Source organism: Panicum virgatum, chromosome 1N (genome assembly GCF_016808335.1).
Source record: "Panicum virgatum strain AP13 chromosome 1N, P.virgatum_v5, whole genome shotgun sequence".
NCBI lineage: Eukaryota > Viridiplantae > Streptophyta > Magnoliopsida > Poales > Poaceae > Panicum > Panicum virgatum.
Window position 1 is genome coordinate 20,313,876 of NC_053145.1, and position 26,203 is coordinate 20,340,078.

Here is a 26,203-nt window from a genome sequence, read left to right on the forward strand (position 1 = left end):
CTTTGAATAAATGAAAAAGTTTATCCCTCCTAGTGTTTATGTGGTTGGTGCACATGTGTGTGCCAACCACACCCCTGTTCTCATATTTTGTCTACTGTGCAGCAATTCTGAATGAGGAGGGTGAACTCAACATTCCAGAGAAATTCAATTGAATTCCGAGAGAAAATCGAGCCGGGCAGCTTAAACCAGGCCGGCCGGCCTGTGGTTTTTGCAAAATCACCAAGACAACTTCCTTGGAGTAGAACATACCGAGCCTGCACCTGTGCAAAAAGATCACGAAGATTAGCCACTGGTCTAGGCCGGCCGGCCTCTCCTAGGCTAGCCGACCCCACCTATCGGCCGCTCTCCGGCCCCCTTCGCGTGTTGACAGTTTGGTACCTCTACCCCCTGACCCTTCTTGGTATCGTTCAAATTCATTCAAAATCATGGTAATTAAATTCAAATAAAACACGTGAATGAAATGGCTAGGAATAGTTGAAATCTTTTCACGAAAATGGTTCTGCTAAGTTTTATTTCTTTTGCAAGTACCGAATTGCCTCCGGAACTTTGTGTTAGAATCGCTTGATCATTTGCTTATTGTTCTCTATGATATGATGACATGAAGTTATGCTGGTTCCTAACTCAAGGTCTTGGAAGTTTGTTATTTTGAAAACTCAAATCTAGGCAAGCTCTTATGCTCAACTTTACCGATACCCAATCTAGAGCCATACATATAAAGTCCAAACCTATGGCTATCTTCTGCATTGTGAGTTTGCTCAAACTTAGTGTCTCCAAAGAAGTTTAGATTGATTCATCTTCTTGGGTCATCCACGTCCACGTCCATCACTCCCAAAGTCCATGAATAATGGTCGCAAAACGGCACTGCGCCCCCTAAAAAAGAAAGAAAAACATGAATGGCATTCATGCCTCTCAAAAAAAGGGGGAAAGGTGTAAATGCTAGATACAAAACCATTATAGACATATATCTTCATTCTCACTTGCACTTGACCCATGAGATTAGCATCTGAACTACTAAGAGACACTAGGTTTGATCTTGCAATATCAATGTTGAGGGTATGCGGCATCCTTCACTTAGCTCCACATATTCGTATACAAAACAACTTCTGGAAGAGCCAGTTAGGTTGTGAACAAAAATCGAGTGAATGAGCGACTTGAGCAAAAGAGTATGCCTTGAATTTATTTAAAAACAAAAATCTTCCAAGTACTGCGAAACAGGATCTAGTGATGACCTTCGCAGAATTATTCTGGAGACCAATAGGTGAACGTAAAGGCGTTAGCCACCCGGAATCCGAGGTATGAAAGGAAAGCTTTGAAATAACTCTTATGCATACCTGAATTCATGAACCCTGGACTTTGCTTGATCCTCAGGATCTTTGTCGACTCCTTTTGCTCAGGACAAGCAAAGTCTAGGTGTGGGGGTGTGTTGGCGGTCGATTTCGATGATTTATACCACCAACATTCCTTCGGATTTCATGCTTTTGGAACTATTTTGTTATGATTCGCACTAACATTAACAAGTTCCATAAGTTTTAGTGAGTATTTGAATTCAGGAGCAACATATACGAAATCAAGCCGAAATGGGAAGAATCCCAGGCCGGCCGGCCGGCCTACCACTGTGAGATTTGATCTTGCAGCTGTGTGGTTCATGATCCTGAGCCCAAGAACAAGCCAACTCAAGGGTGGTTCAGGTAAAATTCACTAGTTGAGATCGAAAGGCTTGAACCAAGTCAAGATGGGCTCAATACCAATAACAAACTAGAGAATTGAGACCCAAACCGGCTTAAGGAGCAATGTGGATCATGTGAACAACGTGCCAGAATGACGGACGCCCGAACCGAGCCAGAGCCAGGCCGATCGGCCTAGGAGAGGCCGGTCGGCCTCTAACTACCTCCGTTGGAGCCACGCAACGGCCACCGACCTCAGGAGGGAATCAAGAGCATCCACAAAAAGGCAGTAGCCAGATGGCCGCATCCCCAGGCCGGCCGGCCTAGGGGAGGCCGGCCGGCCCCACTTGGCGGCCATTGGTGCTCTCCTATGGCGTGAAAGACAAGCACAACTGTCTTACCTGCGTACAACTGATGCTCAGCACAGTACCGACCCTGAAGTAGTATAAATAGAGCTCAAACCCCCCTCTTGTAAAGACACCATCTTTGCTCGAGCAAGATTGTTGCTCACTCTTTTTTTCAGGGGGATGGAGAGCTTTTGGTGAACCACTTTTGATGGACTTTATTAATGAACGTGCACAGTGGATGACCAAAGTACTCGATGATCATGACATTTCTCGAAAGGCAACGATGTTTGATCAAGCTCGAAATGTCAAAAGATAGCTATATGGGTTCAATTCTATTCATATATGGCTCTGGATAGGACTTTGTATGGTTGAAAGTGAATGAGAGTTGCCTCTTTTTAGCTTTTTAAAGAAACACTCCAAGAATTCGAATTAGAAAGAACATGTCTCTCATTTCATTATATCATGAGGGTCAATAAACAAAAGTTCAAGTGATCTATCATGTAATAAGTTCCAAATTAACGAGTACTCGCATACGAAATAAAACTTAGGCACCTTTGGAAGTCATGAGTTCTCTTCCAAGAGTTTCATTCAAAATTTAATTTTATATCATTTAGAACTAATTTGAATGAAATCAAGGAGGAAAAGAAGGATGGGGTCGTAAACCTCCGTGACGAGTTGTTATGTCGATGGTTTGGTTAGGCACGGGTCTAATCTAGCTACCTGGTCTTGAGTTGCATCAAATTTTGCTCAACTTCGCCAAGGAGTCCGTCTCAGTGTTGTTCATGATGTTCTTTTATGCACTTGATGAAAATATTAGAATAGGGGGGTTGGTTGGCACACAAATGTACACCAACCAACTAAAGCACAAGCATGAAGCATTTATTTCATTTTATTTTAGTTTTTTTTTCAAACATAATTGGGCGCTTGTGAAACAAAACTTGAGAAATAAAGTGGCGCCCATTATCCTAGACTAGGGTAAGGCACATTTAAGGTCTGGCGATGGCCATAGACGGGGGCTCTAGCTTGGATAACTCGAAGACGTCTATTTCTTTGAGTTCCGGTAGTTCGGACTCGAGGAATATTTACAATATTCCCGTCATCATCCTGGAGGGTTTATTAGATAAGGCTCTTTCCACATACTTCTAAGCTTATCAAGACCAATCAAACGAAGGTGGGAATTAAAGAGTAGTACCTTATTTTCCCATTTTGAGATGCTTGATCTTGATCCGCTTATCGTGTCATCTTTTCATCTGCTCCTTGTAGAGCTTGGAGTTGTGGTAAGCTTACTTCCTCCATTCATCCAATTCAGCCCATTGGATTTCCCTTTTAACCACGGCTTATTGAAGATCCATTTTTCAACTCTTAATTGCCCCGTGAGATCTGAACTCAAGGTCAACCGGTATATGGCAAGTTTTGCCATATATCAGCTGGTTCGGTGTTTGTCCTATCAGTGTTTTTGAAGGTTGTTCAATATGCCCAAAGTGCCTCGAGTATCATGCTATTCCATCCTTTCCCAATGGCATTCACTATCTTTTGTAGAATGTTTCTGATCTTCTTGTTAGATGTTTCTGCCTGGCCATTGGTCTAGGGATGGTATGGAGTAGTAGCCCGATGGTTTTACTCTCAATTCGTTGAGACACTTCATGTAGGTATTGTCCTGTGAAGTGTGAGCCTTCACTACCAAACATGACTCTTGGAAATTCAAAGCAAGGAAATGTGATTTCCTGAATCATCTTCTTTGAATTCTTTGAGTCGGCCGCAACACAGGAAGTGCTTCATCCGTTTGGACAAATGGTCCATGGCCTCCAAGATGCACTTGCTCTGACATAGGGAAAGACTCACAATGTGAACTCCCCATATGTCGTTTACTTCCAACTGAAGGTTGCTCTTTAGTGGCGTAGCATCTGACATCTTGGGCACCGCACAGATTCTTTAGCGTCTCAAAACTTGGTTGGCTAGAATTATGCATTCTGCCAAACATAAGCATAGATACGGAATACTCCATAGTGTCATCCTTATGGTAAGGAGTAGCATGCTCAAGAATCTAGCGGGTCTCACATAGCGGGATGCAGTGGTTGGAGTAAACCAATAGCACAAACTTTGAATGGATAGGGGTTCTCCCAAGGGTGGTATTTGCTAAGGTGTATACCATTATGCACCTTCCTTTACTGATCAAGCCCACTATAGCGATAGTAGAAATGAACAAGAGCAGCAAAGCTTATGGTCAAATATTTACCAAACAACGATGGCCAGAAATGATAAATATAAGCCATACTTCAAAAGTCTCGAGTTTCAATGAACTAGTCAAATAGTGATGGCTAAAATGAACTAGAGCAACAAAACTTTGTGAACATGTATCCATTAATCAGTGATGTCCAGAATAACGAATAAAGTCACACTTAACTTTATTTGAGATGATTTGCAATTATGGAGTAGTTCTCATGTCACAATAGTTTTTAGAGCATTCTCCATCATATTCACTCTTTATATGAGCCGTTTCTCTAATTTAGCCTTTTGAATATCAATGGGCAAATAAAATATGGTGATAAGTTATAGCTCTTTCATAGTCTTACATCTAATGACCAAAGTATCTCTAATTCTTATGAGACATTAATTACAGGAGTATCTCTTATACTTGATGAGACATTTCAATTCTCCCCTTCTAAATGTGATCTTTAACTAATAATATCACAATTTGGACAAGGTCTCATCAACAACTAATTGAAGCATTACACAATATGCAAGAAATATATAGAAAATTCCTTGACAAATAGCAAAACCAACAAATGATGATGTCTTTATTATTTTGAAACTTGACAAAATGTTCAGAATCACTTATTACTGAAACAAATATGCCTTTACTAAATCCCATATATCATCAAAATAAACACTAGAGCCAAGCTAATAGCTACGAGCTAATGCGAAGCTTCTAATGTCTTTGCCTTTCCATCATCACTTGTTGGATTTTCTCCCCATGTCTCCCCTTATCTTATGGTTCAGACTTAATGACCTCTAGGGGAATGCATCTCAATCATTCCACCAAATTTAGGGGAAACTTTAACTTAATCCAATTTATGAGACAACTTTATTACCCTTATTCTCAATCCATTGCTTAAACTCAGGGCATTGATTCATGATATGACCAGGTGACTTGCAGAACTTGCAATGAACTTTTCAAGCTTTCAACTCAGCCGCCATATCATGCATGCTACCATTTTGCCCATCATAATGTGAGGCACACGACTTATTTATGAGGAAATTGCCATAATCATCTTCATAATTTTCCTCAATGGAGTTTAGAAACTCCTTAGCACTTAGTTCCCCATCATTCTTTATACAGTGAAGTACTCCTCTTATGGTAACTGAGATTGATTGTACTCCCTCCGTATTGGTAAAAGAAGACATTTCGGACATGGTTTGGGTCAAACATTTAAATCATCAATAACTTTTAACTTGTTGAATTTGCAAATGTGAAAATTATATGAATAGATTTGTCTAGAAAAATACTTTCATAAAAGTATACATGTAGCACTTTTCTATAAATATTTTATAGTAACAAGAGGTCAAAGTTGTGTTTTGGAGACCGTGTCGCTGTCCTAAACGTCTTCTTTTACCAATATGGAGGGAGTATTATAATCATTTTTCCAACCTTATTGGAATGTTTCCATTTCTCCAAGTTGGAGTTAAACTTCCTTATTTGCTCATTATAACTCTCAGCACTTGCTGCAGGAGCAACTGGTTCATCCTCACAAAGTGCGTAATCAAGGTCTAGAACCTTGAGAACAGCACACACCTCTTCATTCCACTTGGGAAAATTGGTGCCATTAAAGGGCTTAATGGTGCTTAGCAAGCAGTCATAATTCACTGAAAATCATAAATTGAAGTCTCAATAATCTTATACAATAAAAGACACATGAAAGCACAAGATTAACCCTACGATGGTCTGATTCAAATCATGCCATAAGTTTCAATTTGCATCATCGATGGGGAAAACAAACGAAACTTATCATTAACTCATAATTAATACAATAATGGTTAGAATTAATTACAAGTGTTCTCTAATCAAACTTCCGATGGTTCCATTTTATTAGAGAGCATCTTAATTATACATGGTGGGAAACATATAATTTTTCAGCTTAAACAATGCGAACTGATACAATGTTCATCAATAAAGCATATGGAAACATTAAGACAAATACATTCATTTTGGAATTTTAATTCAAACTTAAACAATGAAAATAGCACATAATTCATGAGGAGATCAAATTTCAATGTAAACATATACCTCATAAAACCTTAAACTTTGCCTTATATAATCAGTGCATAAAATATTATTAAACTTAATTGCACTGAAATTTAAACTTTATTGCACTAAATGATAAGGCTCATTAATCTTTAGATTCTTGCTTATTTAACAAGCACATCTGAAATTATGAATTAATTGTGCTGACATACAAGACTCATCAATAGCTCGAAATTGAAATCATTATCTGTGATAATTTTCCATAATTATTCTCATTATCAGTGATAATTTTCTATAATTATTCTTAAATTAACCTTATTACATAAAAATTATGGAAACTATTACTATTCATAATTGTGAAATATCTATCATAGATAAATTAAGTAATAAACTTATTTGCGAAATTATAAACAATAGATATCTCAAATATGAAATAAATACTCATGGGCATTAAATAATCATAAGGCTGGTAATCATAAGTGCAATAGAAAATAATTAAAGCCTTTAATCATAAACATCATGATAATTTAGCTTAAAACATCAAAACAGTAAATACAAAGACTTTAAAACTTAACAGTGCCCAAAACTCAATATCAGCCGCCAAGCCCACCAGCGCATGGCCCATCTGGCGCGCCACCAGCCCAGCTCGGCATGTCTGGCCCATCACCCACAAAATCCTAATGGGAGTAAATCTGGACCGTTTATCAAATTCAATGGTTGGCATCTCCAGTCGCCTCATATAAAAGAATTTTGGGTTGTCTGAGGGGTACCCTAATCCCCTCACTAACTCGCTTTCTCCTTCACGCGATGGCAGCCACTGGGCTCTGGATCCAGCGCTGCTCTGCTCCTCACGAGCCCTGCACCAAGATCTGGCCTCCGCCGCCGTAGCTAGCTAGCCGCCGACCACCGTCGAGATGCGCCCGCTGCTAGCGCTCCTCATGCGCCACCGCATTGCAGCTTCGGGGCTCGGCCGCCAGCGCCGCTACGGCTAGCTGAGCGCGCGCACCGCGCGTCTGCCCTGGTCGCTGGGCCAACATCCCCGGCCGGCCACCGCCTCATGCGGGCCCTACAGGCCACCACCTTGGGCCACGCGCATGGGTCCCGCAATCGTGCCACGCGCCTGCGTTGGGGCCGGCGTGCGCCTTGTGGTGGCCGCGAGCTGCAGCGCCGCAGCGCATGACCATAGTGCCGCCCGCTGCCATGGGTCCCAGCGGGCACCGCACCGCCGAAATGCGTGCTCGAGCGTAGGTGCGCTGGCCGCCAGTCGCATGCGGGTCCGAAGGCCCCGCCTCCTGATGCACCGGCTCATGCCCTCTCGGACCCTCTCGCCGGGGTGTCGTGCGACCGAGTCGCACGGCTCTCCATCGAGGGGCTCCATTGGGGTGTCCTTCCCCTAATCTCATGGCTTAAACACACCCTCCTGGTAAGAACTTCAATCTTAGAGTTAGAGTTAGGAAAAATTGGGACTTTCACTTAATTGGCCATTATTTTCCCAATCCTCTCCTTCTTACTTGCTTAATGATGCATCAATTTCATGGATCTAACTTCAATTTGTGGAAAAATTAACATGAACAGAAGCATAATAGTGAGGAACCAAACCCTAATTCCTCAATTACTTAACTTAATCACGAAATTCATCTAATGTTGGCTCTAATTTGCTAGCTAATAATGCACTAATGAACCAAAATTAGGTCAAATTCGGCCTTAATTACATGAACATATTAACAATTAGTCTTGAACCGAATTAGATTAGGGCTAATTGCAAATGAACTTGCATGAACCTTCACTGCAGATGCGCATTAATTCACATGAACATGGATCTATTTTACCATTATTACACATAAGTTAAACTTAACAGATCCAATCATTATTCGTTGCCCATGAATAAGTATTGTACATCGAATCCACTAATTGCATCACACTAATTTGCACATGACATTATCAGATTAGGGCTTAAAAGTACATAAAAAAATCTGCAATGCACTAAACACATGATTATGCATAAACAGATCTAATCTGTTAACAGAGGCTTAGAACTTAATGGCTCTGGATTTAGGATCATGACAGAATTAAGAAGGCTCTTGATACCGATTGTTAGATTTAATTAATTATAAATAGGATCTTAGCTTAGCCTAATCATGATCACTAATTAAATTTAATGCAGAAATCATAAAACTTAGGACTAACCATAGTCTTGAAATGCCATAGATGCCTATGTTCTTGTAGATGTGTTGATGTAGATGAAATAGACTTGAGTCTCCACCAAATTGTAGCCCTAGTTAATGAAGAACGTGTTGTAGATGTGATGAACAGCAGGTCCAAGAGCTTCCGCTCCCCTCCACACGCTTAGCAATTGGATTTAGGGTGGCTAATTATATTTAGGGTTATGGACGTGAAAATGAGTCAGCCACCCCTTAGATTTATAGTGCTGCGGGTGCAGGGCCTTAGCCCAAGTTTGGAAACTCATCTGGCCCACTGATTACAGCCCAATAACTTTCCTTAATCTTGTTTAGGTGGTAAAACATGTCATGAATTAAATTAATTTCTTAACTGTGAAGATCACATTCCAAATATTCCAACAGTCACTAGTAACTACTCTCTCTTCTACTTTTTTATTGCCACATCATATCTACACTAGTAACTACTCTCTCTTCTACTTTTTTATTGCCACATCATATCTAACTAACTAAATACTAACTGTTGTGGACGCCCAAAGCTACGCACACATAATACAGCTTCACTGCTTGAGGCTCGACTGTCTGAACTATGAAGGCCCGAGTTCCATGCGGAGAGGCACTGCGATAGACGGCGGCGGCGTGCAGCTTGCGAACTAGCTAGTGCATGCGGAGAGGCACGCGGGCTGCCGCAACGCCCGCAAGCAAGAATAGAAGGTTCGCAAAAGTCTGGGTTGTTGCCTTCCATTTGGAATGTGGAAACGGAGGGATGTAAAGCTACACTCACATGCTTGGAGCCAGATTTTCTGTTCTCGGTTCGTTCTAGCACACCGTCTATATTTCTCAACAGAAGTCCAAAATTCACTCTGTCCAAAAGTGCAACAAGGCTTAAAACCTTCCATTGCTTCTAGTAAAAAAGTACCTGCATAGATCTCTCCAGAGATCACTAAGCCAGAATCGCACAAAGATGACACAGTATTTGGCGACGCTGATTTGAACCACGTCCGCGTCACCTATGTACTAGCTACAGTCGAGGAACCTCAAAACGCATCACCTATATCGGGTAATCAGAGACTCTGATAGAACAAACGCGTCACCAAAAATGACCTCAAGAATAGGTGACGCGTTTTTTCAACTAGCGTCATTGATAGTGTTCATAAAAGGTGACGCGAATTGAACTGTAAGCATCTCCGATTAATTGACATCAGTGACGATATGCTTGTGCACTCGCGTCTCCAATGAGCTCGTCATCTTTTGCTGATCAGCCTGCAATAATACCACTCGTTGTTCTGCTCTGATGTCAGCGCTCGCGGACAGTAGTACCACACTCCCTGCCGGCCGGCTAGCTGTCATCAGCACCGCGCGGCGCCTATCCTCCGATCGATTCTCGCAGCACCTCCGGCCACGCCGCCGTGCCCCCGCCGCGCGTGCGCTCCTGCCGTGCACGACCCCGGCCAGCCGTCGCCTCCTACGGGCGGCTGTGTCGCCGGCCCGACGCCCTAGTCGCCTCCTCCCCGGCCGGCGCCTCATCAGACGGGCCCTACTCGCGCTGTTGCCTGCTGCCCGCCGGCGGCCCGGCCGGCCAGCGCTGCCACCCCCTCCACGCGCGCGCGGCGCTGCCTCCAGCACCGGTCTTAGCGTCCCCCTCCATCAGGAAGCCAAGCGCGAGACTCCAGCAGCACTCCAAGCACGAGACTCTGGTCTTGAGCCCGAGGTACTAAATTCCCCATTTCCCCTCCTCTCTGTTTGGTACTCAATTCCCCATTTCCCCATTTGCTATTTGTTCTGATACTGCACTCCTTTATGTTTATTGTATTGTAGATGGCGGACAGAAGTTGGATGTATCTCAAGAACAGGACTTGCGGGGAGTATTTAAGTGGTCTGAAGACATTCGTTCTAGTTGCATTTGTTGTCCATGTGTGGATTCTGAGAATGTCATAGAGTTCTCTAGTTCAATGCATGTCCATGCCCATTTGATCATTCGGGGTTTCATGGATGACTATAAATGCTGTAACCGGTATGGTGAAGAAGGTGTTAATGCTCGAGACCTTAAAGCCGGTCGTAAGGGTGAAGGAATACCTGCCAATCAACAAACTGATTATCAGGATGCTAGTCAGGATGGCGGTCATGATGGCAGTCAGGATGGTGGTGAGGCTCTCGGGAATGATAGTGAGGATGACTTAGTTCACATTGGTGACAATTATGTGCATATTGCTGACCAGTTGGAGGAGTTGGTGCATGATGCCATGGGATATGATGGGTATACTAGTAATGAGTTGGAGAAATTAAAAACTTTGGTGACAGATATGAAGATCCCACTGTATCCCGGCTGCAAAGAAAAGTACACTAAGCTCTTCACTTCACTTAAGCTTCTCCAGCTAAAGGCTACCCATCATATAACTGATCGAGGCTTCAAGGCTTTGTTGGATCTGCTAAGGGACATGCTGCCACAGGGAAATGAAATACCAAAGAACACCTATGACGCCAAGCAGAATGTTTGACCTTTAGGACTTGAGGTTGAAAAGATTCATGCTTGTAGGAACGACTGCATCCTGTACCGGGGCGATTATGTAGATCTAACTGAGTGCCCCGAGTGTTCAACTCCTCGATACAAGCATAGAAATGATGGTGGTGATGAGAAAAGGAGGCATGGAGCTCCTCAAAATGTGGCATGGTATTTCCCAGTAATTCCTCGCATAATGCGTTTGTTTGCATCAAGCAAGGATGCACAGCTATTGCGATGGCACAAGGAGGGCCGCAAGCAAGATGATCTTATAAGGCACCCGGCTGATTCAAGCCAGTGGTACATCATTAACTACATCTATGAACAGTTTTCTAAGGACTCAAGGAATCTTCGGTTCGCACTAAGCACTGATGGGATGAACCCATTCGGTCACATGAGCAGCTCGCACAGCATGTGGCCGGTGCTACTATCAATCTACAACCTGCCGCCCTGGCTTTGCAACAAAAGGAAATACATGATGATGTCGATACTCATCTCAGGACCACATCAGCCAGGCATTGATACCGATGTGTACTTGAGACCACTTTGTGGATGATCTAAAAAAACCATGGTCAACAGGTGTCACTGTCTATGATGCATACAAGAGATAACAATTCACACTACATGGCATGTTGTTCACCACCATTACTGATATTCCAGGTGGCCATTCTGTGTCTGGTCAGTCTAAAGGGGACAAGGATTGCATCCATTGCTTAGATGACACCGAGACTCTTTGGCTCAACAATTCACAGAAACAAGTATACGTACGGCATCGGCGTTTCCTCCCCGCGTCCCATGCTTACCGAGGCATGAAATGTCAATTTGATGGCACTAGGGAGGGAGGGAAAGCTCCAAGGCATTTTAGTGGGGAGTACGTCTACAAACAGGTCAAGGATCTCGCCGTTACACATGGGAAGAAAAGCACTACCATCAGAGGAAAGAGAAAGCGGGATAAACAAGATGATCCAAAGATGACAAAGCGGGATAATAAACTAGATGATCCAAAGATCAGGTGGAAAAAGAAGTCAATCCTATGGGAGCTACCTTATTGGATACACTTAGCCATTCGCCACAGTATTGATGACATGCATGTAAAGAAAAATGTGTGTGGGAGTTTAATTGGGACACTGATGAGTGACAAGCACAAAACCAAGGACCATGCAAAAGTACGAGCTGACCTAGAAGAAATGGACATAAGGCCTGAGCTTTATCCTAATGGCACCAGTTCGCAGCTACCAGCATCTGCCGTAAATCTAACCAAGCCAGAGAAGGAATTATGTGATTTCTTTTGCAGTGTGAAAATACCTTCAGGATATTCATCCAATGTCAGGAAACTTGTCCATCCGAAGGAGCAAAAATTTCTTCCCATGAAGGCACATGACTGTGATGTCATACTCACCACAATGCTTGCGGTTGGTATCCGGAACATATTACTCGAAAAAGTCTGTAGGGCCATTATGAGCTTATGTTTTTTCTTCAATGCAATATCTCAGAAGGTGCTTGATTAGCAGACACTGGATGACCTTGAAAAGAACTTGTTTGACACAATATGTCTTCTTGAGGCATATTTCCCACCCTCGTTCTTTGACATATCAGTACATCTCATTGTTCACTTGGTTAAAGAGGTAAGGTACATTGGTCCGATGTTCTTACATCACATGTATCCATATGAGAGATTCATGAGCACATTGAACAAGTACACTAAGAGTCGGGTTCATCCCGAGGGAAGCATTGTTCAGGGTTACTCAAGTGAGGAGGTAGTCGATTGGTGCCTTGATTACATAGACCCTACAAATCCAATTGGCATACCAAAGTCTCGCCATGAGGGAAGACTAGCAGGAGTGGGTATCCTTGGGGAGAAGACATTCAATCCAAATCCTGATGCATTTCGACGGGCCCATTTTCTTGTGTTACAACACACATCAAAAGTGTCGCCATACATTGACGAGCATAAGCAGCTGCTGCTTGAAGAGAATCTAGAGCGGAGTGAAGCTTGGTTAGCAAGGGCACACATGAACGGGTTCAACATTTGGTTTCGGAACCGAATCCAAAAGTCGGATTCTAGCGCAGATGATGCTGTTAGAGTTTGGCATGCGGCCCTCTATTCACAATCACTAGCTATCAAGGTTATGACATAAATGGCTACACATTCTACACCATTGAGCAAGACAAGAAAAGCACGTATCAGAATTGTGGTGTCCGTATAGATGCTTTTGACAACAATATGCAAAAGTCAGCATACTATGGACAAGTAGAGGAAATTTGGGAGTTAACCTATCCGGACTTTAAGGTGCCAGTTTTTAGATGTCGCTGGGTTCAAGGTGCAAAAGGTGTCATTACAGACAAGTATGGGTTCACCACTATTGATCTTGAACAAGTTGGATACAAGGAAGAACCATTCGTGCTTGCAGATCAAGTTTCCCAGGTCTTCTATGTGACCGACACAAGAAACAGGAAACGACATGTTCTCCCTAGGAAGAGACGGGTTGTGGGTGTCACGAATGACATGGAGGAGGAGGAGTACAATCAATTCAATGAAGTCCCTGCTTTTGATACCAGCATCATTCCTGTGATGTTGGAAAGCGAGAAAACTCCTTATCTAAGAAGCAGCCATGAAGAAGGGGTCAACGTGACAAAAGCCAAGAAAAAAAGGCCAAAACGAAAAGCTAGGAGACGATGAAGCATGCTGTGAGCTAAATTATGTACAAAATGTCTCAAATGTTTGATGTAAGATAATATGTACATTCGAATGTAATGCTTTTTGTAATAAGGGAATATGTCTCCAATGTGGATCTGTATGTGTTCAAGCAACAGAAGTAATGTATTAATGCAACTGGATTGACCTCTGGTTATTAAGATTCATAGCTGTCCATGCTCATCTTGATTTATATATGATCTGTTTATGCTCATCTTGTTATTAATGCAAATGTATTAATGTCTCGTAGCTCCATATATATGATCTGTTCATGCTCAACTTAGCTCCATATATATGATCTGTTAATTCTCATCTTAGCTCCATATATATGATCTGTTCATAGCCACATTGTTCATAATCACAACACAGATAAGTCATTTTCCAAGCATAACAGCCATATATTAAGATTCATAGGCACATAGCATGCCAGGTTCACAAGGAACATCACCCCACATATTTACATAGAGTACATCTCACATGCAGCATCAGGCCACATCACCAAAATAAGACTACATCACTATTTAGCAAACACAGATAAAAGTTCTGCTAGGGCACTAGATAAGTAGCTTCGATTCTTCATCTTTGTTGTGGTGAAATCAGCTAGATCCCTTCTTCATTGCTTCTTCAAGTACCTTCATCCTTGCAGCCTGCTTGTTCAGTGCATCTTCAAGTACACACATTTTGGCTTCTAGCTTTGCAATGGTTTCCAAAAAAAAAGCTCACCATTCTTCTGGAATGCGTCTTGAATTTCAATGTTCTTCTTCTTTTCTGCCTGTTCTAGTGCTTTCACCTTTGATTCGAGTAGGCTGATCCTGTCTCCATTATTGTCATCATCCTGGAATTTCCCCCACTTGAGCTTCTTGATTTCTTCACAGATTTCATCCAGCAATTTCCTTTGCTTGTTGATTGCATTCCAGATTTTGCCAATGTCCTCCTCGGCTACAACATTTGCCTGAAACAAATAAAAATTGTTGATTGTTTCAGAAGTCATATAATTTCAAGTACAGTATTTACATGCATTTACAATAAGCAAAAGGTGGTTCAAACTGCAATCATGTTGTTGCTAACATCAATTGGTATCACTACTCTCTCAGAAAACAATGAATACCACTACTAGTTATCACTTATCACTCATCAACAGAGAATCAGGGTCGAAAATGTTTAAATGGTTGACATAAAAGCACTCATGGGCATAAGATTGCCCCTAATATATGTGAAGTACATGCTAATTGTGTAGAATGTGTCACTTGAACTAGTATGTGCAGTACCAAATAAACAGGCATCAAATACAAACATTGATTGTTTCAGAAGCATAGTTTCTGTACACATATAATTTGGTTCATATAATTTGTGGCCTTGAACCAGAAACTAAACGGAACCAATCACATCTTAATCATGAATAAACAGTAGAGGCAACACCTGAATATTCAGACCAAATTGGCATCAACATTCAGAGTCATCAACACCTGAATCTCTCAAATTTTTCATCACAACCTAATTTCATGAATACAAAAAATAAGGCTGCATCTTCAGATTGTTTAGCTAGCTAAACTATTTGTGTAAGAACAGCAGTACACAATCACATCTTAATCATGAATACAAAAAATTCAGAGGCAACACCGCAATATACAGACCTAATTGGCATCAACATTCAGAGTCATCAACACCTGAATCTCTAAAAATGTGTCATCACAACCTAATTTCATGTTTTTACCATATGATTAACAACTAAAACAAAGGAAATCATCTTTGCAAGAATCAAAGGAAGCAACTTGCCTGCTGCTTGCCTCCGCAATCGTCGCCAGAGGAGTCGTCGCCGCTGGACTCGCTGGAGGAGTAGTCGATCTCGAACATCTCAACCTCCGAAGAGGACTCGGAGTCGACGTCGGAGTCGAGGACGAGAACCTCAACCCCCTTGCGCGGCGCTGCGCGGCGGAACCTCTTGGTGGCTCGGTGCGGCGCCGGATCCTCCTCCTCGCATTTGACCCTCTTGATGGCGCTCCCTCCGTGTGGCGTCGGCTTTTTCTTGCCGAAACATCCCGCCGCAAACCCGACGCCGGAGGCCACCCACTTGGCGCTTGCGCGCGTGAACGGCTTGCGCGCCGAGGACAAAGCACCGGCTCAAGGGCATAACCAATGTTGCATGATTTGCAAGGCATATCTTTCAATCTGCAGGCTCAAGGGGTGTGATGAGAAGTCATTGGTACATGTCACAAAGTTTCCAGTAAGTGCATGAACAACAGAGTTATCTTATGTTAGTTTTTACTTAACTTGAGGCAAATTTTGTTGTGAGTCAGCCCACATGTGCATAGTGGCATAGTGGTCTGCAAGAATTCCATAGCCCAGGAATAAACTTCTATAGTACCCTATTTAACCTAGATCAGAATAACATTAAAGTTGTGATAATCAGCGGGTGCAAATTTTCGAATAGGTTCAGGAAAAACTGTGTTGCTGGAGCATTTGTAAGCCTAAAGGGCATCACCACAAATGCTCTCAATTCTGATATTCTTTTTTGCCCAGCAAGCTAAGCATGACCATGTAACTGTACACTTTTTTGCAGTGCCACCAGCAACCTGCGGTCGGCAATGAAAGTGGGTTCTACACAGCCAATCATATGATGGATGCTCTGCGAATACTAGATGTCGAAAATCCCAAGGTACCTATGTGCTGAACATATCATTTCTGAATGTTTGTTGTAGCTGCATGTAGAACATATCATTTCTGAAAGTTTCTGAACATTTCCCAAGGTACACAGCCAATCCAAATTAGAAATCACAATATCTGAATGTTTCTTATGAATGTTTTTTTCTGAATGTTTGTTTGTGAAATGATATTAAGTGAAAACGCTGACTGTTACTTGTTCTTAGGTTGTGAAAACGCTGTGGGGAATTCCTGTACTATCCAGAATAGTTGATAGTTTCCACTTTCCAGTTTCAGCAAAGCATAAAACTAGTCATTTTTTATTGATTTAAGAATAGTATTGCAACTGCCACTTAATAGTTCATTTTCAGAAAAAACTTGTGTAGCTGATTGTTGAACTGTTGAACTGTTGAAGCTGCATCTGATTGTGTTTATGGACAATGCACTAGAAACTTGTGCAAGTAGCTTTAGCTAGATCTTGCAGCTTGTACAGCATTTTGTAGATGTGTTTCATACAAACTGATACCTAGCTCTTGTTGTATGTACACAGGAGTTCGAAGTATCAACTACTCCTCTTGACAAAGATGAGTTACTCAAAATTCAAGAAAAAATTGATTCATTCATCATGGACCAGGTCATTAGTAGCAATGGGGATCACCACTACCAAAATCCACGTTTCTCAGCACGTTAGGTAATGATGTGTGAAGTGCAAGAACATGAGATTAACCTATGTGATGTACTCTGAAGAATCATCTCTTATGCTGTCACCTGTTATTTGTGTTGCTACTTGTGTGATGAACCTAGTTAACATTGCCGTAAACTTCTTGTGATGGAATCTATGTGCAATGCATGTGTGATATGGCTTTGTGAAATGTGGCTTTGTGAAATGTGCTGTGATAATCATATCGTGTGATATTTCAAATGTGCCTGTGTGATAATCGTGTGAAATGTGAAATGCATGTGTGATATGGAACGTCTGTGGCATGTGGCATGAAGCAGGTGGTAAAAAAAATTGAGATTGCAGACGCGTCTAGACTACTAGTGTCTGTCAATATGTAAGTTATCAGTGACACTATAGTTGCTTGCACACGTCTCTGTCACACAAATGGTGACGCGGATCAAAGATCTGCATCACCTAAGATAAGTTACCGGAGACGCGATTTATAAGGAAGCGTCACCAAAACTGAACAGTTAGGAGACACGGATTTTTCACGCGTCACCAATGTAACGTTATGGGAGACGTGGAAGTATAACACGTCACCAATATACAGATATAGGAGATGCGGAATTCCGTAGTAACGTCACTGTTTGACGATATGGGAGACACGGGTACATAAGAACCACGTCTCCGAAAAGTCATCATTGGTGACGCGAGTAATACACGTCACCAAGGACATTGACATCGGTGACGAAAATTTGGTGACGCGAGTTTTTTTCGTCTCCGATGCTTGTTTTTCCGCGTCTCCAATCTGCGATTCTGGCATAGTAGATGTAAAACTCTCTGTCCTTGTACTCCGGAAATCGCTCAAGACAGTTCACTAGGAAGCTATAAGCATCTTCAGCTAAAAAACAAAGAGAAAAGGATTCCAAAAAAATCTAATTTGTTAGTTAGCAACCACATAACAACTGAAACTCAATAGCACGGAAAATTTTAATCTTTAGAAGAAATGGGGTTTTTTAGGGGCATCTTTTCGAAGTAATAGAGGGTCAGGCAAAACGTCTTTTTGATCAATTTACCTACAAAGTCATCATTAAGACTGTCAAGGTCAGAGGATGTGTTAGTGTAGGAGAGAGAAACCAACCCCGACAGGAGACTCCAAGGATAGCAGGTTAGCCTCTGAAAAGCACAAAAAAAAAACTTAGCATTGAGCTTCAAACAAATGTGACTAACCTTGAGCATGAAAAGAGCAAGAAATTCAGGAAGCACGCTTGCAACCAGACAACCTTTGTTCCGGGCATATTCATCGAACTTCAGCTCTTCTCCTTGTCTGACAACTCTGAGAGGCCCCAGGTCAGACGCAGCTCCATAGCCAATCGAGGAGCAACCGGGTCCTAAAGTGGTAATAAAAAATTAAAAGTTTTGACAATAAAAGCGTGAAAATTATCAAGAACAGAAGTGCTACCATGAGACAAAGCAAATTCATGCATCACTGTGTGACAGAAAATTATTATTATTAAATGCACATGATCACAAATACCAAGGACATGAATCGACAAAGAAGTGAAAAAGAAGAACAAATGTACTAGCAACCACTTTGGCAGGCCATCACTGCTCAACAACTAAAGAAGCCAATTACAGATTGTAACATCAGTACACTCAACTCAAGAGTCTCAAGGAGTATCGCTAATTTCCAATGGAAGTGAAAACTTGAATTTTTAACTGCTAATGGCAGTGCAAGCGACCTCCGTTGAGCCAGAGGAGGGGCGGCTTCACCGGCGTCGTCTGCGCCTCGAAGAACCAGTAGAAAAGCGTGCTCCCGTGCCTCTCGTTCACCGTGACGTTGCCGGCAAACTGAGACACGCTCCGGCTCCCTGGCTGGCCGGGGAGGCGCGCCACCCTGTCGGCGTCCCGCTGGTCGCTGGTCAGCAACAGCGAGCACGCAGAGCAAGGCAAGAGCAATGACGAGGCAGAGGCTGAGACCTGCAGCTACCATCGCCTGTGGGCAGATGGTTAGTGTGCCTGGGGCTGGGGACGCGCAACTGTCGTTTTTAGGGGTGAGGGACCGAAGCCGGCGACCAGAGGGGGTGAATGGAGCCGATCAAAATTTCTTCGAAATTCAAATCGTTGGCCTATATCCTAAAACCACCGCAAACCCTCGAACCTAGGTCAGCGAGAATAGCTATGAACAAGCTATCTCGAAGCAAAAGATCCGGGTCGCAAAGCGGAAGCAAAAGCGAGAGAAACTTCTCAAATCGCAGCACAGCCTACACAGACCGGTCTGACCGGTGCTCTGGACCGGTCTGACCGGTCGGGCAATTCAAACTCTGACTGACCGGTCTGACCGGTCTCGCCCACCGGTCTGACCGGTCTCGTGCAGAAAACCCGGAAACAAACCTTCAAACCGCGGATTTTGAGCAAACGAGGTCCAAATCCAACCAAACTTGGTGGAAAGCTCCGTACTTACCCCGTGAACATATCCCTAGAAGATCTCGCTCAAAAGATTCACGGATCAAGAGAAATCGAGGAGAGATCAAAGAGGATTGGGGTTTTCTCAAAAACACAAAATCGCCAATTCGTGAGAACTCATGATTCCAGGGGGTTTATCACTAGGCCATAAGCATAGGAATGATTCCAAAGAGTTCATCAAACCACGAAATCAAGGGCTCGATTCCTCTAAACATGAATCATTCAAAAGAGAGGAAATCAAGACTAAAACGCAAAGGAGAAGGGAGAGGACGAGTACTCAGCACACAAAGGTGAATCTCAACAGGATTTCATTCATAAATTTCGGAGGAATTCACCTATACAAAGCTAGAGCCATCCGCCCATCATCCACCCTCTAGAATTGAGAGATTAGCTATATCTAACCCTCTTTTGCGTTGGAGTCCTTGGCCCTAACCTAGAGCAGGGGCTGGGAGAAGGAAAAACTCAGAGGAAACAAAAGACTCAAGAGACTCAACCAGCCATGGGCTAGTGGGGGGTATTTATACCCGGCTGCTGCGGTCAGACCGGTCAGACCGGTCCAGGGGACCGGTCAGACCGGTCGGGCAGCAGCACCCCGCTGTACAGCCTCGATCGACGGCGGAGCTCCTTTCTTCGACTCGAAGTCTTTGCTGCGATGCCGCCACGTCGACGAAGATCCGGTTCGCGGTTTTGGAGGGTCCGCGAAACCCGGGTAGGTGGCCGGTTTTGTGAAAACCGCCAAAACCTCACGCGCGGGAAGATTCCCGCCTCCACGCCGTGACCCTAGACGCCGTTCCCGCCTTGGCCTTCTGACGGCCCTAGACGCCGCCCGACGCCCGTCACCTCCTCGCCCGCAGTGAGGCCCTAGACTCCGTCGACGCCCGTCGCCTCCGTCAGTCCCGAGACCGACGCCCGTCACCTCCACCTCCATGACTTGGCGTCTTCAACTGCCATCCGCCTCCTTGGTTTTGTGGCGCAAACCAAGAAACCCGCCTTCCGTCGCCGCTTGCGCTCTCGATCCAGGAGTGGACGCCACAGCTGCCGCCCGGTCCGAGCTCCGGTCCCGGCTGCCCTTCACCGCCGTCCACCGCACGGTCCATCGGTCACAGCACCTCCACGGCAGCTCTCCGTCGACACTCGACGCCCGTGTACCTGCAATCCAAAGACCAAGCGCACGATCACATCGCACGATTGACAATTCACTCATCACAGGCAGGATAGAGTACTCTCGTTCCTCAATCTCCCCCTTGATGAGTGCATTGTCAACACACCACAAACGAACCAAGAGAAGTGAAAAGAAGAGAAACAAGAAGGCGAAGAACTCAAGCAAGTGACACAAAGCTCAGAAAAGCAGAAACAGTCACTTACTCAAGCAGAGATCGATCCCCTAAGACAAGGGCAAAAGCTCGACGCAATCGATCAAAAGCCAAAACATGACTCCTCAAAGACAGAGGTAACGCTCGACGCAGTCATGCAAGAAGCAGAGGGAAAACCAGGAGCCAAGAACAAAGCAGAAACTCCCCAAGCAAAGCTTTTCCCTCTCACAAGTGTAACTATCCCAAAATGATGCTCTCTCGAAGCCCTATGCACAACATGTTTTTCAAAAAATCAAACAAGTCTCTCCCTTGTTCGATCACTTCTCTCAAAATTCTCCCCCTTGTTGGCACATGCACACATCAAGCCTAAAAAGACCTAAAGCTCCCCCTGAAGCTGAGACTCCCCGTGAACAGATGCTAAGCAATGAATGCAATGCAGGAGGTGTAAGTGAAAGCATTCTGGGATACAATGATATGAGCAACAACTAGTCACAAGCACGTGTGCATCCATAAACAAGACCTGCATCTAGCTCAACATGGTATATCAAATCAGTCTAGAGCTAGGCAAGTTCAGTTTAGGAGAAATAAAAGCATCACCCATGATCTAGCACTAACAAGTAGGAAATGGAAAGCAGTGCTACTCAAACTCATACAGGTGAGCCAAACCAGCCAAAAGCATATTGCACACATTCATTTTTCAACCAAATTTATATGAAGCAATTCTTAATGCCAGGGGTTGAAAGCTTGTCATGCTTTACTTAGCAACGAGGCCAAGCCTATGTAAAAGACAATCAGAAGCTTAAAGCACTCATTTCAGTCATGCACAGCCTTGCCCGGGTTCTCACAAGTGCAAAGTGAGCCGTCCCGAAAGCTCGATTAGTGCGACAAGCAATCCCACCTGGATCTTTTCAATCTATTTCAAGAACAGTTCAAACAATTTTATCAGATTTAGATCATTTCAAGTATGAATTGCTGAATGAAAAGCCACACTAGCATGAATAAGATAGCAAAGCATATCAACACGCCCTAACATGCTAGTAGCCAAGACAGGGTGATCATGTTTTCAGATTTTCAAATCAAAATAGCTTAACTCAGATGATGTCATATGCACAGTGGAGCAAGCTATACATGATCAAGTTTATCAACTCACACTAGCAGGCACTAGAAGATCATAGCAATGTATACAAGAATGTTAGTGCAAGTGAGACAATGCAAAATGCAGACATGTACAATGCATATGCACAATGCAACTACCAAACCTAGAAAACAAAGAGAAGCAACTAAAATCTACAAAGCTAACCAAAGAAAAGTCAGCAATCAAAAGGGGTAACAAACCCCAAGCTCCCCTCGCAAGCGAGCAAAGGTGTCCTGCTCAAGCGGTTTGGTGAGAATATCTGCGGTTTGCCTCTCTGAAGAGACATGGATCAGGTCTATGCGTCCTCTCTCATGGTTATCTCGCAGGAAGTGGAACCGGATATCTATGTGTTTGGTTCTGGAGTGTAGGACAGGGTTCTTTGTAATGCTAATGGCTGACATGTTGTCTACAAAGATGGGAACCCTACTGTGGCGGAACCACCCAAAACTACTGGGCCCGGGTGCACTGATCTTTGTTGCTAAGCAACTCTGACCCAATTTGGCACTCACCGGTAGTTCCTCGAGTGAAGCCTCGATTAAAGCCACGCTATTCCAGGATCAGCAGACAACACTCACACGAAGGTGAGCCCAGAGATTACAACACAGAACATTTCATACATTTCAGAGTGGTTGCAGCGGAAAGAAATTTATTACAAACCGTTTTCAGAATAGTAAAGTACTACAGAGTTCCATCTACTCAATTATTCAAGTCTTATTGTTCAGCGGAAGCATTAAAAGATAACTAGCATAATAATGTGACGCATCGATAAGCCCGTACGAAAGCGTCACTCAGCGGGAGGGTGGTTAGCACCAGCTGAAGGGCCATCCCACTCAACAGACCAACCCGGAGGCAAGGTACACGGCCAAGTAAGACTTGCAAACAGATCCTCGAAGTTAGTACCTGAAAAACAGTGCCACCAGCAAGGCTGAGTATACTAATACTCAGCAAGACTGACCCGTCTCCGGATATAACATAGTCCGATAACTAGACATGCAAGGCTTTTTGGTTGGTGGGTTTTGTTTTGCCAAAAACGCCGCTAAGTGTTGATCCTTACTTTCAGGTTTTACTTAGCCATATTCTAGTTGGATTAACCATTCTAAATTTGCAACTAACTCTACACAAACGTGGTAGAACAACCATTTAATCATCCAGCAGTATTATCATCATCATGTTTCACTTGTTACTCTGTGTGACCGAAAATATTAAGCAATCTCATGCCGTGAGAGGCGGACGATTCCGAATCGAATTTCAACCTGGCCAGGGGAACCTAGACCACATGCATGGGGATCGACTTCGCTCCCGCCCACGCTACAGTTCCCTTTCTTTCCAGTCCGTGGATCCGGCACACCCTCCCCGACTACAGAGCCCGACGTCTCTGTACCCGTACGTCGCGACAAAAAAATATAACCCTACTTCTACCAGGAGGGTGCGAGATCGTTCCACTCGCCGGTCCAATCAGGTAATTAAGCTTACCGATTACCATATTTCTCGGTATGTGGCTAGTACTTTCAAACGCTTAACGCAATGAGCCACACACCGCGACCTTAGCCATTTTTGACTATACCAGCGGGGTATCACCACTACACAACCCCGCCCGTTGTCCTTATATTTCAGCAGGAATTAAAGTCAGTACAACTCCTATTTACTCGCGAGAGGCAGGAAACCCCTCGACTTTTACCGTTCCTAATTAGCATGGCAACTAGTCGATAAAAGATCCGGGATCAAACATAGGTACCTAGGGATCATGCATCTAAGATTTTCGATCAACGCCTAGAAAACTTAAATGCAGAAAGAAACTACTACCACACATTATAAATAGATAAAAGAATAATAATTCGGAAAATAAGGCATAATGCACCGGGGCTTGCCTTCTTGGGCACTGTCAGGCAGAAAAGCCTCTGGGGCATGGCCCAGGTCTTGAGACAAGTTAGCACAATTCAAATTGACCTCCTGATCCACACGAGAGTCCGCGGGCACCAGTTCGTAGTCACCGTCCGCGAGATTAACCGTTTCTATATGCAATGCAAGATTATGAATTATTCCTGAATAACAATTTCTTTCCTTCACGATAAAGTTGTAGTTCAACAAAGTTAATTTAGTGATGATTTCAACATTTCATTTCATGGGCAGTCGTTTATAGAGTAGTAACCATAATTATGTTTCTTCATGAAGGTGCGTGGGTTTGTTTTTCCTTTCCAAATTAAAACATAACATGCTATCAGTATTTCATAACAACAACTCTACTCATGAACTCGTGATGAAAAACTAAAGTAACACAGATCCAAACTTAAGCATTGATGGTATAAACTTCAGCCTTTAACCATAAAGCAATTACCATTATTAACCATATAAGTAGATTATTCTAGTTGCTTCACCTTTTTTTCCCAGAACGTTTGAAATGGTTTCTGGTGCTACAAATTTTATGGGAGCATCTATCAAGTATCCACTTAGTACTGTAATTTTTCCAGATTTTATTCCCTTATACAGAAGAGGTGACAAAAAGAACAAAAACAGCAAGCCATTAACCAAGATTAATTCTACAGAGAGTTATACTAGGAATATGGTTCTCAAATTTTTACCAGAGCCTACTCATAAGCTAAACATACTCCATAAAAATTATCAAGCTTTATATCCACCATATAAATTAGTTATGCATTTAACTTAACATGAATTAGCAAAAAATTCTCAAGGTACATTTAATCAGTACTGCATATGAACTTTTTATTACAGATAGAATATACTCTAAACAAGATTATGTCCAAAAATCAGGATCAGTTATAGTGTAGATTACTCAGAACAAAAACAGTAAACCTAGTCCTAAGATGCTAAGCATGATTATTCGCCAAAGCAAAACTCAGTAACTGCAGCTCAAAATTTTTAGACAGGAACAAAGAGCTAAAAAGAGACTTCAGAAATAAATATAGATTTGTCTGAGTATAAGAACTATATATGAAGAATTAAGTTGATTAAACAAGCATAAATCATGGTATATAGCAAATGAACTCTAATAAATCTGAAATTTAGGTATTAACAGGGTTTCAGTTGCACTTGCACGAAGTAAAAATTCCAGAGCAAGTTCATGTGCATATTTTCCAGTATTAAATCTAGAAGGCTAGCAACAGATTAGAGAATCTTGATTGTTCCATCATGATAACTGTTTTGGTTAGGTGTCATCTTTTTACTGTGATCTTAATATTCCATTATTGATAACATATCCAAAAAATCAAGGTCATTTGTTGAGTAGAACTTCCTGAACATGCATAGGTCGATTTTCTTATTCTTTTTCATACATTAAAATTGGTTGAGTTTCTGCAGATGTAACTGTTATAAAATTTGTAGATCTTGTTACAAGGATTCCAGATCCGTTGAGTTTGCATTTTTACGATTTTTTATGATTTGTTCTCCATTTTAGAAGTTTACTGGTATACACTGGAAATCTTGCAAACACACCCTTAAACAAAAAAAAATTACAACCAGGCCCTTCGCCGGCCTTCTCCGCCGCTGCAGCTCGCCCTGTGGTGTTCTGCTAGGCAGGGCTTACCGGGGCTGCAACGGGGAGGCGCGTGGGAGATTAGGGATCGAGGAACACCTACCCTGGTCGGCGTTCGAGTGTTTGGTGCATGGACTCGAGCTCGTCGGCGTCAATGGCAGGGCGGTTGTTCGGTTGGCCGGCGTTGTAGGTGAAGGAGGGCTCGGGGTAGGGGAACAGGGCGTGCACGAGCACCGCGTGAGCTTGAGGATGCACCTGGGGTAGCTGTAGTGCTCGGTCTCCCTCGGAGCTGGCCGGTCCGCGGCGAGCTCGAGCTTGCCGGCGGCGGCGCAAAAGGGGAACGGCGTCGGGAGAAGGAATGGGTTCGATTCCGCGTGCGTGGAGCTCAACTGGAAGGTGGAGAAGCTGCTACGGTGGTTGGATGGGACAATGTAGGGCTGTGGTGGCCGGTCCGCGCGAGCTAGATCTCGCCGGCCATGGCGGAACGGCGGGAGGAGGAAGAAGGAGGAGAAGGCGCGCGACGGTGGAACACTGGGGGTTCTTATAGGCCAAGGAGCTCCTGGGTGAGGGAAGTAGCACCTGGGGGCAGTTGATTTGGGTCCGGGGCGCACAACGGCGAGCGGGCGGAGCGGCCAGCGGCGCGGCGCATGGCGGGGGTGGCGTGGCGGCTCGGGAGCGTGCCTGGGACGCGTGTGAGCGTGGGAGGGTGCCAAGGGGCGGGCCAGGTGGCGCTGGGGGTTTTCCCCGGGTCCATTTGGCCGCGGGCGCGCGGTGGACGAAGTCCACCGGCGACGTACGGCGGGCGGCGCAAAACAGAGCAAGCCGGGAGGAGAGAGATGGAGATAAGGGCATATCTGCGATTTCTGAAATTC

General features: G+C 43.7%; 1 protein-coding gene across 1 annotated transcript; it reads right to left on the minus strand.

The window, feature by feature from the left end:
- Window positions 1-13,981: 13,981 nt before the first annotated feature.
- LOC120654016 lies at window positions 13,982-15,628 on the minus strand. The gene is made up of 2 exons (XM_039931633.1): window positions 15,403-15,628; window positions 13,982-14,578 (listed from the first exon to the last, which is right to left on the minus strand). Exons 1-2 carry the CDS (start codon window positions 15,478-15,480, stop codon window positions 14,315-14,317), a joined length of 342 nt encoding a protein of 113 aa, XP_039787567.1. The 5' UTR covers window positions 15,481-15,628; the 3' UTR covers window positions 13,982-14,314.
- Window positions 15,629-26,203: the final 10,575 nt, after the last annotated feature.